This window comes from Abrus precatorius, unplaced genomic scaffold (genome assembly GCF_003935025.1).
Source record: "Abrus precatorius isolate BTA unplaced genomic scaffold, Abrus_2018 Scaffold11, whole genome shotgun sequence".
NCBI lineage: Eukaryota > Viridiplantae > Streptophyta > Magnoliopsida > Fabales > Fabaceae > Abrus > Abrus precatorius.
In genome coordinates, this window is record NW_020874303.1 from 24,279,685 (window position 1) to 24,296,913 (window position 17,229).

Consider the following 17,229-nt stretch of genomic DNA (forward strand, 5'->3'; position numbering starts at 1 on the left):
GAGTCCCCGGAAGGAATTAGCACGCGCCGGCGTGGCGGTTGGAGTGTACACTTGAATTTTTTTTGGACCTTTGGATTGGTCTTCCATGGGCCTGTGTTGTAGATCGAAGCCCAATATTATTTTGAATTGAACATGTAGCCCACTTTCGAATGCTGTAATTCATAGACTAGATTGTATAATTGATTGATTGAATGAACAAAAATAAATAAATTTGATTGATGGATATAATTTGGTGAAAATTTATGTTCAAGTTATTGTAGCACAGGGGAGTTGGGAGAACAGAGCCTTAAATTTAAAGGTGAACTTTTATTGTAAAGTTAATGAATAATGTTTCATATTTCAAATAAAGTAAAGTAAAATAATCGTGTTACGATTTTATAATTACTTATTTTAAAAGTAAGAAATACTAGATAAGAAACTAGTAAACATAATTTGTTAAATGTATCAATATAAAAATATTGAGTATAATTTTAAAGAATTAAAATTATTTTAAGAGAAAAATATTAAATTATAATTTTTAATGAAGAAATTTTTTTATGAGTTTATCTTTAACACTTTTTATTTTTATTAATGGATATAATTTGGAGTAATCGTGGTATTAAAAGCAGGTCGAGAGCAGCCATAAAAGGCGACCTTCAATTGTATAATAAATTGATATAAATGGATAAAACAAAAAACACTGAGTGCTATTAATTTGTTTGGATCAATTCAACTATTCGTGATTGAAAAAGAAAACAAATTTGTTCTTTATTCAGAAAAGCATCTGTTTCTTTTAGGCCTTTTATTGGCATAGTAAAAAAGTTACTTTTGACAGAATACTAATTTCTTATTTTCTGTTAAAAAAGAAAGAAAGAAAGGTAATTTCCAACGGGGCTTAGTTATGACTAACCAATTTAAGGAGTGTTTCAAGGAAATTCATTTATATATTTTATTAATTAATTTAAATTACTTAAAAGGCAAATATTAAATAATTTTTAAAGTTTTTAATATATTATTTTTACTAATATTAAAAGCGTTTTTTTATACATTAAAATAATTTTGTAGCACAGTAAATATTAATCTTTGCCTAATCGTAAAATAAAGTCAAGCTGTAGTCCAATAATAATTTTTTTAACTTTATTATCTAAAGTATCATTGTTGAAACCCATGACCTAAAAAACATTGTTGAAACGCTAAAATAAACTGATAACTTTGACCAAACTAACACCACTCATAACTTAAATAAAATAAGCCTTGGGTACAGCAAAACTTCAATCACGCTTCAAACTACTACTAACATATTTTTTAGAAAATATTTTAGTAAGTTATGTTTTTTTGTATTATTAAAAAGTTATAGTCATCACTTCTTAACATTTTTTTTCCTAAAATATAAGTAAATGTACCGTAATAATTATAAAGGTTAATACAAATCAACTTTTTTTTTAGTTGAAGTATGATAATAAACTATTTGTTTAATGTATTTTAAGAAAACTCAAATTGTAACTTACACACATACTTATTTTAAGCAATAAAAAGTGAATGAATAAGGAATAATCATTCAAAATATGGGTTTTGAATAAAAAAAAAGGGAGGGGAGGGAGAAGGGGTAATCAGGGATTGCACTATAAATAAACTATACACTAAACTGGTTATTATATGTGTAAGATTTTGTACACCTTCTTACCAAGAACATAAAAGAATTTACAATTGTACGTATAATGCTCAATGAATATTGTGAACAGAATATACGACGATACAGATGGATGGTCCAATATATATGCAAGCTCATCAAGTTGATCAACAATGAGAAGAAAAAACTGAAAAATAACTTTACTAAGTTAACTGTAACTCACTACCAGAATTGAAATTAACGATGAATTATTACATATGATAATACATCTACTGATGTTCTTCCAAAGCAATTGACGTGCACGTTTATGCTCGATTTGACCAACACTTAACTCATACAAGGTGTAGAGAATAAAGATCATCAAATAATCTACGTTGACTTTGAATACTATTTTTGCCTTCTTCGTTCAGGGATCATGCAAATCTTAACGTCGAAAAACATACAGTATATGCTAAATGCTATGTATTAAATACTAAAGAGATAGATTTGAAAGTGGAATAGAATCAATTAGCTCACATTAAGTACAGTTTACTCCATATCTTGACAAAAAGAAATACCTCTTTATTTTCTTTTAAGCTTACCAAATATTCAATTTTTTACTTTTCTTTTACGTAACAACCACCACTAAATAAAGTGTTAAGATGGATGTACGATAATCAACGTGTACATTGTAATACCTAATACTTTGAAACCAAATTATCTAATGCTTCATAATATGGAATTGATATGTACTGGTTTTTCACTTTTACGTTGCTTATATATACTTTCATATTGCCATTGTTTTATAGCAAAAAAATACTAAGCAAGTACAAAGAGTACCCGACTCCTTTATCGATCATACATTAAGATAATGAATTAAGATTACATTCATATATATACCTGCTAGGGGAGGAGTGAGAATGCAAGAATTCAAGCTGAACCGAAGAAGATTTAGAATTGAGTTGTTACTTGAATTTTAAACTAGACTCATTAATTCTTCAAGTTGTTAAAGAAAATTTTACACTATTTCCTTTCATCCTTTTGAGTTGTTACCCATTAATTTGAAGCACTATCCTAATAATTAGACAGAGAATAGGTTGTTGCTTGCTTTTCTTAGTCTTATGTTTTAAGCATGCTAATATACAATGACCATATTTTAAAATATTGTAAATTATTTATTTGAAAAATAGTTTTTTCATGTTATTTGATGTAAGTATTGTTAGGCTATTTTTTAAACTTTATAGATATTTGTCTATGATCTAAATCCATACTCATCAAATAAATATTCACTATAAATATATTTTTTAATAAATAATAAGTATAACATTCATCGTCATCTTCAAGACTAAAGATAAAAAGACAGATTATAATTGGGCAAAATCAAGAGGAGAATGTCAAAACATGTTGAGGTAAAAACAAATAAAAGAGCATATATACAAATCATGAGTCGAGTCAATATTGTTTTAATAAATATCTCACTCAAATTTTAAATTTTAGTAACTAAGTCTCTCACACCCATTCATAAAGGCGCACATATAATAGATTGTGCTACTAACAAAAGATAAGGATTATATTTCATAAATTTTGACCTTGAATATTATATAGAACATGTGAAAGTTTCTAGAATAAGTTTCTGTAAACATATACATGCGTGATACCACCAAAGTGTTTCTTCTGATACTTTTTTTTTAATCGGCAAACAGAACTTATATTCAAGATAACGAGGTACCAAAGTTTGTTCAATTGGTACGAAAACTCATTTTCCTACGCGACTAGTACTTAATTCTTGGAAGCTTTTTGTGCATGCTTCAGCGGCCTCCTTTTTGAGCATTATGTATTAATGACAAGAGTTACATTATTTCGACAACATTTTTAAGCACTTATGTGTACTTTTATATTTTATTATATATTTTTTTTATCTTCGTTCATGTCACAAACAGCACTTTAAAATGTGGGAAAACTACAGGGTTCCCGTTTGGTGTCCATAGAATTTTTTGCTCTTGTTATTATAGGAGAAATCAGCCATCAGGAAAAAACTGGACTAGAATCAGTGGTCTCTTTAATTGTATATATAATTTTTACAATGAGCATTTATGCTTGAGATTGAATTTTGCAGGGAAAAGATGTTATATAATATATATCCACGGAGATGGATTAGAAAATGATAATTAAAAATAGTGTCATATAACTGAGAAAAAGTTATATATATCATTGCAATAGAAATATTGTGCCATACTACATGAAATTCTGACCCTTAGCCTCTTCACTTAACTTCTCTAACAACGGAAAAGGAAAATTAAAGGACAAAGGGAGGAAAGAGCATACAAAAAAGAGAACATTATCCATACTACAGACAGACAAATAACAGAAACAACAATGATCCATACTCCACCTACATGTGCTCCAAAACACAGGGTTTTGAAAGCAAATAGGTTTATTTGATAGCACTACGAAGTTCAAATAGGGGGAGAAATTAAAAGGTACTTTAATTTCTTGGTGGTGTTGCATTATGATGAGGATCAGGCCCCTCTGGTGTGAGTCTATGTTCATTTCCATCCTTGTGAGGGACATCATCGTCTTGAACATGCAAATGCTTTGATAGATCAAAACTTAGTTTGTGAAAAAGGCGATGAGTGCTACCTGCATTTTCATGAATATTTGGGTGGCCTTGGAGATTACGAGCTTGCAAAGTCATGAAGAAGGAAGTGAAGAGGATGATTAGTACTACAAGTATCGACACTCGAGCTACTGTTGCATTCGCCATGCCGCGAAATTAATGTATGAATTGATTAAACAAGATGCTAAAAAGTGGCAATTACTAAGCTTGAGCTAGGAGATAGTAGATGAAAGTAGTGTGGAAGCTGACTATAAGGCTTTATTTATATATAGGCAAATGAAAAAAGAAATTTGGCTTTAGATAAATGTAGGTGGAATCTATTTAATTATTAACTCTTTGAAAAGGTTAAACGATTAGTTTAGGGATCATACATGGTTTTTATATGAGTCTTAAAATATTGTTCCTCACGTATAAGAATCCTTTAGGTTTTGAGACAATACATATCATGTGCTTATTCTTTTTCTATAGAAAAAAAAAATTGAGATATATCAAATTCAAATAATTAATCATAAAACTTTGCTATTGGATAAGTTGTTCTATAAAAAGTTTTGACTGTTTAGACTCATTTTTTTAATGTTATTAATTCAGTGTTAATATGGGACTTCTATTTTCTAATATGTGGCACCAACTCTTTAAATAAATGAGTTTTTTTTTTTTTTTGTCTAAAGAAATCAATATATATGCTTACGTAGATGAACAAAATCCATTGAACCCAGATTGCCGAATTTTAACTTCTTACGCGAACATAGGTTTCTGGTTTTTTTTTATTATTATTATTCTTATTTTCTCGAGTTGATAATTAGAAAAACTCTCCTTATTGATATATAATTAACTGCAGGAAAATCTTCCCTCGACAAAGAAAATGGGATTTAATTTCATACTACACTTGTTTCAAATGACTAAATTAGGTAAAATATTTGGCACTATCTTCGTTATCCCCAGCCATTAATCTTTCCTATTATTCTATTGCTACCAATGCCATGTATGCCACGTTTCGCATGGAGTATTTTGTATGCATAAGATTGTTATAAACAAAATCGTGATCATGACTTTATATCTAAATTGTGGTATCTTCGAAACTGTTTAAATGGCCCATGCACTAGTCATAAGCCATTTACTGATCGTTCCCCTTCTCTCTCTGGGGTTCTTACAGCGTAACTAAAGCCATTTGAAGCAGCACCGAGTATATTAAATAATATAAATGCTTGAGATTGACACTGTGTTTAAAAAATTGAATGAAGTTCAAAATTTTTATCATGTTAAAGAAAGTACTGCACTATCAGAGAATTTTAATTTTAGTTTATATAAAAACTTGACTCAAATATTGTTTTGTTTCTCATGTTTTAACAAAATTTTTTGTTTTAATTTCTTCAAACAATTTTTTTAGTCTTTAATTTTTTATAAATTTTTGTTTTTATTCTTTAATACTGATTTGGTTTAGGATTAAAAAAATTATAAAAAAATAAAGGTTAAAAAATAATATTTTAAAAAAATAAAACAAAAAATTCACTAAAATAAAGAAACAAAATAAAAATAAAAATATTCAATATACTTAACGGATAGTTCGTGTTGAGTTTTTAATTGTTTATATGAAACCGAGTTTGATGAGAGAAATAAAACTTATTTTAGTGATAATTTTATTATTTAAATTACTAAAATTAACACTATATGTAATATTATGTGTGTTATTATTTTCTTCTCTCACTCTTTTTTTTTTTTTAATGTACATACATTTTTAAAATACATTTCTGGCGGTTCAAAATATATTTTTCTTATGGTAAGCTTAAGTGTCGAAAGCAATTTGTGTTTAGCGGCTACTAAGTAAAGATATTCTTAAGTCCATCCACACTCAGAGAGAGTATGTTCAAGTCTCGTTAATTATAGAGTAACTTTAATAAGTTGTGTATAAACTAACATTTTAGTAAAACCAGCAATAAGAAAAAGAGTTAAATTCTATTTTTAGGTGATGTTTGATGTCCATGACTATATCAAAATTAAAATTGTTACAAATCAAGGTCAAAATCCATAACACACTGTGTAATTTATACTATTTTAAAAATAAATTTAAAACCATACCAAATTAATAGTGGATGTTTCTTATTTTGTACACATAAAAACATAATAAGAAATTAAAAATATTTTTATATAAAAATATGAATATATTTAATATTTTTAAGTAATTTTAAAATGGGCACACGATAAGAAAATTTAATATGAGAAATTGTAAGTGTACATTAATTTCGTATAACTTTTTTTGACAAATCAAAAAGATACAGGAAAGAAAGAGAAAAATAAATGATAAAAAAATAAAGATAAATTATAAACTAACGACATTAGAATTTATTATAAAAATATTATAATTAAGAACTATTTGCAGGATCAAGATCCCCTCCATGGAGCAAAATAGTATCCTTTTTGCTATATCTGACTGTTAATTAAAAACAATTTTTTATCAACAACTCACATCACAGCTGACTAAACACAAAGTTTCATTCAATCAAAAATTGATTTTGTAAATTCATCAAAGGTTCGTTTCATTTCCCTCTCTTCCATCGAGCAACTAAAAAATTGCTGCATCATCTCAATAGTTGCCAAGAACGGTACCTGAATGAAATCTACCCTATTTGCATCGATTAATTGAATGAATAATAATAATAATAATAATAAAACTCAACAACCTTTATATTAGAAAGCGATGGTCTTAATCGTCTTTATTTTTTCTTTTAATATCATATGAGGGACAATATTTTGCATACAACGACCAATGAATTTGTAAATGGTAATTAAAAAAATATTTTGTGTCCTTTAGAAGCTTTGACCATCCCTTACAGTGCATAAGAGCCACATTCCTTATATATAAGGATACGAGATTGATAAAGAATTTTAAAAAAATGAAATATTTTATTGTGGGAGTGGGGGTCTCAATTTGTTAGATTTGGATGGAATCATGGATATATGAAACTTTTGGTGTTTAATCTAATTAACACTTAAAAATAATATAAAAGGATGTGACTCCACGTAAACTGGTGCCTCTCTATTCCAGTTTTTCCGACTTTGTTCAGTGTGCTTCACGTGAAATATAATTTCATGCTTTATTAGTGAATTAAATATTTCAGATACTAGAAAAACAATCCTTGTGCTGGGCATGTGTATATATATGTTAAAAGTGAAAACTTACTCTAGTAAACTTGAATGAAACATATGCTCAATATGAGGTTACTAATTTGATTTAATTAATAGTTTAATTTTTGTTAAAACAATTATATTAGTGTGTTTAGGTAAGAAAAATTTTCTAAGTTAAAAAATTATGTTGAAGGAAGCTATATTTCGACAAAATGTTGAGGGTCAGGAAGAAGCATAAAAATAAGTCTAAACTTGAGAAGTATTGGAAAGCTATCCAATACCTTTTGTTTTCATATAAAAACGACACATTTCGAGCTATTTTAGAGATTTTTGTCACCTTGTTGATTTTCCTTTAAAACTGTTGGAAAAGTAAGACTGACAAGAAAATATTCCAAGTTCACAAAATTGAAGGTTTTTTCTGAGGAGTTTCCAAGTCACTGATACTCAAAATTGCTTGAAAAACAGAACTGATAAGAAAATATTCTAAGTCAACAAAACTGATGGTCTTTTCAAGGAGTTTTGAAGAGTTTCCAAGTTTCTGACACCCAAAACTGCTCAAAAAATAGAAAGTGATCAGAAAATATTCTAAGTTCACAAAACTGATGGCTTTTTCGAGAAGTTTCCAAGTCTTTGACACCAAAAACTGCTTGAAAAACAGGAAGTGGTCAAAAAATATTCTAAGTCTGCCAGCCTAGTTGAGCTCCAAAATCCCTCAATAATTGCTCGAAAAACAAAAATGAGCAAAGAAAATACTCTAAATTTACAAGACCAAGACAAGCTCTCAAAACTCCATAATTGCTCGAAAAACAGAAATGAACAAAGAAAATATATTAAATCCACAAGACTAAGACAAGCTTTCAAAACTCCAGAATTAGTCAAAAAGAGAAGTCAAAGAGAAATTATTCTAAGGCCATAACACTAAATGAGCTTCTTAGACTTCTCCCAGAAACACTCGAAAGATAGAAAAATAAAAATCTTGATAGATCAAGTCATTGCAAAATCCAAAAACAGTTAACAGCAGTCATCAACATTCATCACTATACAAAGGAGATCGTGGGCGATAGCGGTTACGAAAGAAGTCTCAACCAACAGCACAATCACAAGCAATCGTGAATAATAGACATCAAAAGTTGAAGGTAGTTATTAAGAAGTGCCCGCAATAGGAGGAGAACGGCGATGGTCCTCTTCCCTATAAATACTCCAAAGCATCATTTTACAAAGGACTACTTTTTATACCGTGACACCGCATCTAAATTCTCTGAAACGCTAAAAACTTGCACCACACCGACACCAGCTATCAAGAAACTCACGGTGGCCGATGTTTACATTTCTTCATATTTACATTCTTGCACATTTACCTTTCTGCATTTTAATTCCAGTTTATTGTTTATTTCCTTTCTGTAATTTAGCTCCTATTTAGCACATTTCTGTAAAAATATCTACTTCTGATTAAATTCTGTTTGACTATTAGTTGCTATTTACGTTTAGTCCTCTACTTTATAACGCCAATTTTACTATTACATTAACAAAACACTTAAAAGAATTTAGAAAGGACTTAATCCAGTTCCCAAATTGTTTTTAGATTATTTATTTACAAAGTTGTCATTTTTCACCGTAAACACAGTGATAATTAATCTAATAATGAACGATTTTTTTATTGTAAATATAGTATCCAAAGCCGAACAATTGGATTTAACAAGGTTATTAGGACTTAACAAAGTTTAGGTCTTAGCTTGGGTGTCTCTTGGGAGGTCTTTTTCATGTTCCCAATGGTTTATTAACCCTTGACAGTACACTTAGTCATGTTTGGCAAATGTTTATTTAAGAAATAATTATTGTTTAAAAACTCTAAAACTAAAAAACAAATAATCGTACAAGTATTTAAGATTGTACGTATTAATTTCTCTTTACCAAAAAAAACTTCTTTAAAAATTTATTAATTATGCTAATTATTATGAATAAAGAAAATAAAGTAATAACCCTTTCTGGGGAAAGAAAAAAATTATAGTATGATGAGGAACCGTTTTTTCTTTTTAGAAAAAGTATTGAGTTATTAGCAATAGATTAATATTATTTATTAAGTAACTATTAATTTTATTTTTTTCTAAAAAATTATTAGAATGCAATTAAATTTTTAAAGGGCTTAAAGTAGGAGCTTTACCTATTTGCCCACTTTATGCTAGGACAGGTCCTGCTTGAATGGAAGTTGATAAAAACAAAATATTATTGATTCATTTTTGAAGGGCTCAATGCATATGAGCCACATAAAAGATCTTTGATCTTTTCATATCATTTGTAATTTTATTCTACGTTAATCATATAGTGCATGTCTTACACCACCTAAAGTACAAAGGAAAAATAGAGTTACATACATATCTTTCAGTAGGAAGAGTGATATGCTAATATAGCATAAATCGTCCATGGTTCACTGTAGTTGAAAAATGATGCAATTATATATACGTCAAGTTAAAGATCATGTTTCGTCTTTATTAAATTACTGATTGAAATACAGTGAGTTATTTTTGTTTTTTTTATGGAGTGAATGAGTATTATTAAATAAAAATAAAAATATAAAATAAATTATACTTTTTTAAATTTAAAATTTTATGTAAAAAAAGCTGTATAATGTAATAAAAAATATAAAAGTTCTTAAAAACGTTTTCATTTAAAATAATTTTCAAAAATAATTATGATTTAAGAATGAAGATTCTCATTTAATACATAAAAATAAATATAAATTATTAGTACTTTTACTCTTTAATTGAACTCCATGATTTAAGAAAGAAAATGAAAACAACTAATTTAATAGGAAAAATATAACTTTTACCTATATAAATGGTTTATCTATTACTGAAAGATTTAAGTGATTATCAGAAAAACAAAATCACCTCTACCATGATTTTAAGGAATAAAAATATTGGAAAGAGGGAGAGACGTGAGGGGAGGGGAGATTAAGTAAAATATATTTACTTTTTTATTAAACTAATTTTTGTATGATTTTATAAAAAAATATAATATAAATTAATTTTAATTTTTGCCTCTTTTTAATTAATCTAAATAAGCATTTTTTTTCAATTTCTTTATCTTTTAGTTTTATTTATCCAAATAACATATTTTTCATTACTCCATTACTATTTTATTTTTAACTTTTTTTCTCTCTCTATTTCGTCTCTTTTTCAAAACATGCACCCTTGTATTCAACTACTAATTCGACTTTTCTTTAACTAGACTAAATCTGGACTACCATAGGGATTTAGACGGTGAGATTAACAATTAAAAAGCGATAATCACAATAATGACAATTGATTAATACAACCCAAAGGAAAGGGGGAAGCCAGATGACTTTACGAATATAACTTATATTATTCGATATCTTCCACTTAATGTTACTTTTTATCTAACGGATCGCCACGTAAAAGCTTCACTTTCCAGTATGATCATATCGAAGTGTCAATTCTTGTTGGCCTCTGTTGGAGAATTATAAATTAAGCATACAAAGAATCGTTACTTTTCTGTGATTTATTTATTTTGCTTCACTTAATTTTATTATCTAAACCTGAAGTTGCCTCTCAAAAGGATTGAATCAATATTCAAATACAAGCAATAAAAATATTGGGACAAGGATATGGTGGAAACCAAAACCAAATCAGTGTACTAGACATGATAAACTGTCTTCCACAACAAATATAAACAAGTCCAGAATAGAGGTCTAGGGTATCATTCAATGTTACTAATTAATCATTTTAAAATTGAAAAGAGCTGCAGCTTGAGTTTGATCTTACAACCCTACTACAGGCTAAAGCAGATTATGTGAATGTTCTGCTGTAATTGTTTGTTCAAGGCAAAATAATAATAGGGCTGCAGATCTAGAGTCTAGCCAAATTGAGTTAAATACTTAAAACATAAGATTAGTTTGCACAATAAAATATAATGTTTGAGTTTGATTCATGTATTTGAAGAATGACATATTTACATGTTTATGAATTTGAGTTAAATATTATCTAAATTTATATTCACAAGTTTTTAATGTGAATTCAAATCTGCATAAAATAAAATTTAAAAATTGAACTAAATTTGTTTATATATATATATATGAAATCGCCTATCAAATTAATTTATACATTGATTATTTTTTTTTATTTATCAGCTGTAAACTTATAAGAAAATATTAACAGGATTGTTTTATGGAGTGTCTAGTTACATAGACTAGACAACCCTTTTATTGATAAAGAATTACATTTTTACGTTAGCGGATGAAATCAAACTTAGAAGAGAAAGTTAATAGAATTTTTTAAGATAAAATTATTATTCAATAAGTATATATGTTTTTTTTATTTAAAAATAATATTTTAATATTATTGTATGTACATGAGTTGTTGACAAGTTTTTAACTTTTAAGAAAAGTAGTCTTCGAGTATACAAGAACTATAAAATTTGTTCACAAATAGGTCACCCTCTTTTGGAATGTGAAAGCACAATTGTCTGATGATTCAATAGTCCTACAAACTATAGTTTATCGTCTGATCATTAATCTAATTAAGATGTTATGAAGTGCTCTATAATTAGGTTACAAGAGACACATTCTTAAGTTAACTTTTGAAAAAAATAGTCTCAAGCAAACACAAATGTAAATGTAATATGACAAACTTAGAATTGCATGCCACATGCAATAAAAGAAAGTTCGCTTACATTTTGTTTGCCAAACCTCAAAAGTACAAGGCAAATCTGTGTAGTTGAATAATATAAATATCAACATAAAAAATATTAATTACATTTTTAATGAAGTCTCAACGTTCACATTCAAAAGAATGCGCAGTCTCCAATATCTCTCATAGGAACAAATATAAATAGAAATAATAGAATATTAAATGTCACAGACTTTTACGAAACTGCATTAAATTTATCCTAGTTATCTTAAACACTTTCTTCTTAGCACATTTATCGTAAAATTCTTAGTAAGCGACTCAAGTAAAATTATTCTATTTTTTCTTAGATTTCATTTTGAGATGGTTTCTTTTAAAGAAATGGGAAGCCTACGAGCTGGGCTTTGTAGACTTCAAATTTTAGTAAAACAATCTTTACTTAAAGTTCAAGAAATAGAAATAACCCATAATTTTAGGATAAATCGGTATAAACCTATGCAATATTTCTTATACTTTTATTTTTCTAATAAAGTATATTCCTTTCTACTCTTAATGAAATTTTTATCTCATTGGCGTAAGACAATCAAAAGACAAGTCTTCAAAATAATTGATTTTCAATTGAAACATAAAATAACATGATTCAACTCCTTTATTTTTTTTAATATTCTTATTCTTTGCCTTTACATGTTCATTAATTAGGAATTTTTTTAAAAAGGGTATATGCTTTCTTGCAATGAAGATATTCTTACACTTTAAGATATATACAAGCGTTATATATATATATATATATATATATATATATATATATATATATTACAATTATCAACAAATTTATAATTAATTTTATCAAATAGTTTTAATTTAATTACATAACTTATCATCTTTTGACTAGCTTTTAAGGTTTTCAATTATCTTGAAATTTTTCTAAACACACCCTGAATTATAGGCTTTGACAAGAAGAGCTTTTCGAAGAATATGAAGTGCAGCATCTTGAAACTCTTTATTGATTTGCTCTAGCCTTTGGACTTTATTAATCCTTTCAAGTGTTGACCCAAAATGAAAGAGCTTTTTCATGCCAGTCCATCTAAACTTTTACTTTTGTTAAGGTCCATTTAGCTTTGTGCTTTGGTTGTACCCAACATTTTGCTGAGTTTGGGAATTCAAACTAACTTAGGGTTAGTTTGGAATAGTCGCAAGTCTTTTAGTTTTTAAAAATAAAATATATTTATTATAAAATAGAGATTCATTAATTTTACTTTAATTCAAAATAAATTTAACTTATTTTTTGAAAAAATAGTATTTTAATTTTTAATTGTTGAAACAATTCATTCAATTCTTTGATCTCTAAAAAAAAACTTACATGCATGTTGTAATTATTACTATGTCACCCTCTATTAATAAAATTTTTTATTTATGTCACTTCATAAAAATAACACGAATCTAAATTTGCGAATGGTTATCATTATTTTTTTTAATTTTAATTTAATAACTTAAAATAATATATCCGTTGTTCAAGAAAAAATTGTAATATTATCGGAAGTGTGACAAGCGAAAGGAAGGAGAAGAAAAAACTTGTTTTCCTTTCAATACGAGGTAAGTGCAATCATTTTCTTAAAAATATTAATTAAAAAATAATATATTTTTGTAATTTTAATATACTTTAACATATAATACTACATTCAGTCATATTTATAAAAAAAAAAATACTTCATTCATCAAAGTTAATAAAAAATAATTATATGTCATAAATAAATAATCTATTTCAGAAATATTTATAATATTAAATGATTAAATGAATATATTATATATTAATTGAACAAATGAATTTACTTTTATTGGTAAAAAAATATATCAGCAATACAAATCTTACAAGAAATAAAGGTATAAAAAAAACTTAGCAATTAATGTATTTGAAAAAGTCTTTATTTCTTATATTTAAAACAAAAAAAATTAAGTTATTTTTTATAAATAAAATTAAAGGTAACATTTAATTAAAAAGTATCACTTTTTTTAATTAATGCATTTATTAACTTGCAAAAATATTCATAACCACATGCAAACAACTCACTGCTATTAGTAGCTGTCTCAGACATGCTAGAACACCTAAATACGGCATAATTTCGGACAACTTTATCACACTATTTTATTTAGGCCTTGTCTTAAATTTTAAGAGAAATATATTTTAGCAAAATGATAGAAATCTTGAATTTCTTTTCTTTCGTGAATGGTATCTTGAGTTTTGGATTTATAAAATGCTCTTCTATGATAATGTGTCTTTGATGCTGATAGCTCTTTGAAGGTCTTAAAAATGGCAAAATAACAAAAAAATTTGTAATAAATCATGAACTTTGACAAATTCATGTATCTTAAGTTAAATGTGTTACTTTTTGTTCTAAACAAATCATTTCCCTCCACTCTTTTCTCTTGTTAAATTTCACTGATAGTCATGGGAGTTGGTAGGGTCCTCTTTATTAAGAAAATAACTTTTGTATTTTTCTTATTTTGTAGGCATACAAGAGACTCTTTCTTAATAAAACACATAACCTAAAGTATTATATCATAGTTGAATTTATGGTTATAAATACGTTATATGCAAGAGTGATTTCTTAAGGGTGATCAACCTTTTTAATGAAAAAATAAATTTTAGCTTTCCTACTTACTTTAGTTTACGTTCATTTAAGAGATTAATAATTGGTTTCATAATGAATGGGACGTCAGCATCCTTCATGTTTCTAGGCATACAAACATGATGACGGTAGCTTGACTTAGAATTATTGTTCAATACAATAGTTATTCTTTTATTCTTCAAAATATTTTTTTTTGGTAGTTTCATTAATTTCATTTTATTTCTAACTACCAAAAAACGAAGAAGATAGATACATACTATTTTGTGCACATTGTTTTATTATTGATTAATATATAAATAGTTAATGACTAATGTGTTAATAAGAAAATGATTAACGTGTATTATATTCCAACTACAAATTATCACATGGTATGCGATAATTACAATTACTTACCCATCGATCGGTTAAAAAATATACACAAAATATTGTTTTGTATTTATTTTTTAATGGATGATCATCTCCTTAACATTTATATTATTCAAACATTAATTTTTACACACTAATTTTACATTGATAATAAAGATGTAAATAGCTAATGAGATATCATCTGCACGATACGTAGTGATGGTGAGCACTGATTCATAGTTATTTACCCTTCAATGAGCAGTATAAAAATAGTGTGGAAATAATATAACAGTTAAAAGAAAAGTGACTCAGTGATGTTTGGGGTTAGGCCCTTCAGGACTTAGTCTTTTGGAGTCTCTGGAATTTGTAAAACACTGTGCTTTCGCAAAACTTGCCTTCAGAAGCTGTGATTTTTGAATCGGTTCTCGTTTGGTTGGGCTATTGTTCTTCTTCTCCATGAATGCCTCAAGTGAACGACTTTCTAACTTGGCAAATAATAGCAGCAAAAGAATTAGGCATGTTACTTGCTTTGCGTTGCCCATTCTCCAACCTCATTCCAAATGAATATCCCCGTCGTGCTTATATAGTATATACTCTCGGTGACCCTTTGTTAATATTTTAAAAAAATGTTAATCTCACTTTTAGTGATCAATTCGAGTTACTACTAATCATATCATTTTAGTAAAAAAAAAATTATTTATTTATATTTTATCTTTAATATAATATATTTTATATTTTTTAATAAGTATTTAAATTTAATTCATAAAATTGAGATTAATAAAACTAAAAATTTAAAATTTTTAAAGAAGAAAATATCACCAAGAGATTAATTGATAAGAATTATTCTAACTTAATATGTGATATAAAATTTAAATTTAAGTGACACTTTACTTTTTATAGTGATTCTATTTGACTTGAAGAAAATTGCTTTTAATAAAAAATTGTGTAGTCTAAAAAAATTAATAATAAAAAATATATTTAAAGTAATATATTAAAAAAATTCTCAAAGTTGAAATATATTATTAATCTTCTTGTATTGGTTTCAATTTGATTTAATTAGGAACATCTTTTTGGTATTCCTTTTGTTCAATATTATCTCACCTCTTTTTCCTAAACCAATCCCAAATATAATCGATATTGGAGATAGAGTCAGAACTCAGAACCATTACTCCATTTGGCAGCATATGACTTGTGTTAAAAAAAATGTAGTATTTGTTTTGTTTTTTGTTCCACCATTTTTAACAAAATTGCTAATAATCTATTTTTTTTTATTTTCAAAATACATAAAATGTAAAATACAACTGATTTGTTGCGTTTCCTTCTATTTTAACATATCTACTAAATATTTTGACACGCAAGTAGAACAGACTGAAACAATGTTGCTCTATTTTATCTGAATAGGAAAAAAAATTACTATTTTTCTAAAGCTCATGTAATGTTTTGTTTTTAAAATTACATTAAACATAAAATAAAAATTTTCGTCCTATGCTTCATCTCGTTTTAACCAATGTATTAAATAGTACTTTAATTTCTTTTAAAAGAAAAAGATAATAGTAATTCAAGGTTAAGATTTAGTTCTCATATTTTCCAACACATAATAGGTATAAAACCATGTAATATATGGTGGAGTCTAGTCTACCTCGTAGCTCCCCCAATTGTGTGTATCTATGAATAAAAAAATGTGACGTCCAAACACGAAAAAGCAAGGGAATAAAATGATGTCATGATCCAATGAGCATTCAAATTTGTTATTTTAATCAATTTCTTTTTTTTTTTAAAAAGAATAATAATATCTAACTTGAATAATAATTTAGAATTTAAGTTCTCCACTTGGGAGTTGGGACTCGGAGAACTTTCAAAGTCTCAGAAGGTAGAACATTCCGATCAAGCTTTTTCCTTAAAGGGGTTCCATAGGCCATTCAATTTTTTCCCTGTATTCTTCCAAATACGGTCAGTTCTCAACAATTATACTTGCAAAACTATTGTAATTCGAATTGCCAAAGTCGCTCTGTTTTTCATAACTCGTTTATATTTTTAAGTTGATTCCTTTAAAATATAATAAATATGTAAAAAAAAAAAAAAAAGCGCACACACACAGACATTGATTAAAAAAATAAAAAATAGATTATTATAAAAAAAGATATTATTAATGCATTTTATTATAATTTTTATGATTAATATTAAATATCTAAAAGTAATAAATTTTTATTAAAAATAAAGTATTGATTATATTTTTATCTCCAATATAATAAATTATTATTATTTTTTAAAATAGTAATAATAAAT

General features: G+C 26.8%; 1 protein-coding gene across 1 annotated transcript; it reads right to left on the minus strand.

The window, feature by feature from the left end:
* Positions 1–4,073: 4,073 nt before the first annotated feature.
* On the minus strand, positions 4,074–4,352 carry LOC113856671 (CLAVATA3/ESR (CLE)-related protein 5-like). The gene has a single exon (XM_027488624.1). The coding sequence runs from the start codon at positions 4,350–4,352 to the stop codon at positions 4,074–4,076; it is 279 nt and encodes a 92-aa protein (XP_027344425.1).
* Positions 4,353–17,229: the final 12,877 nt, after the last annotated feature.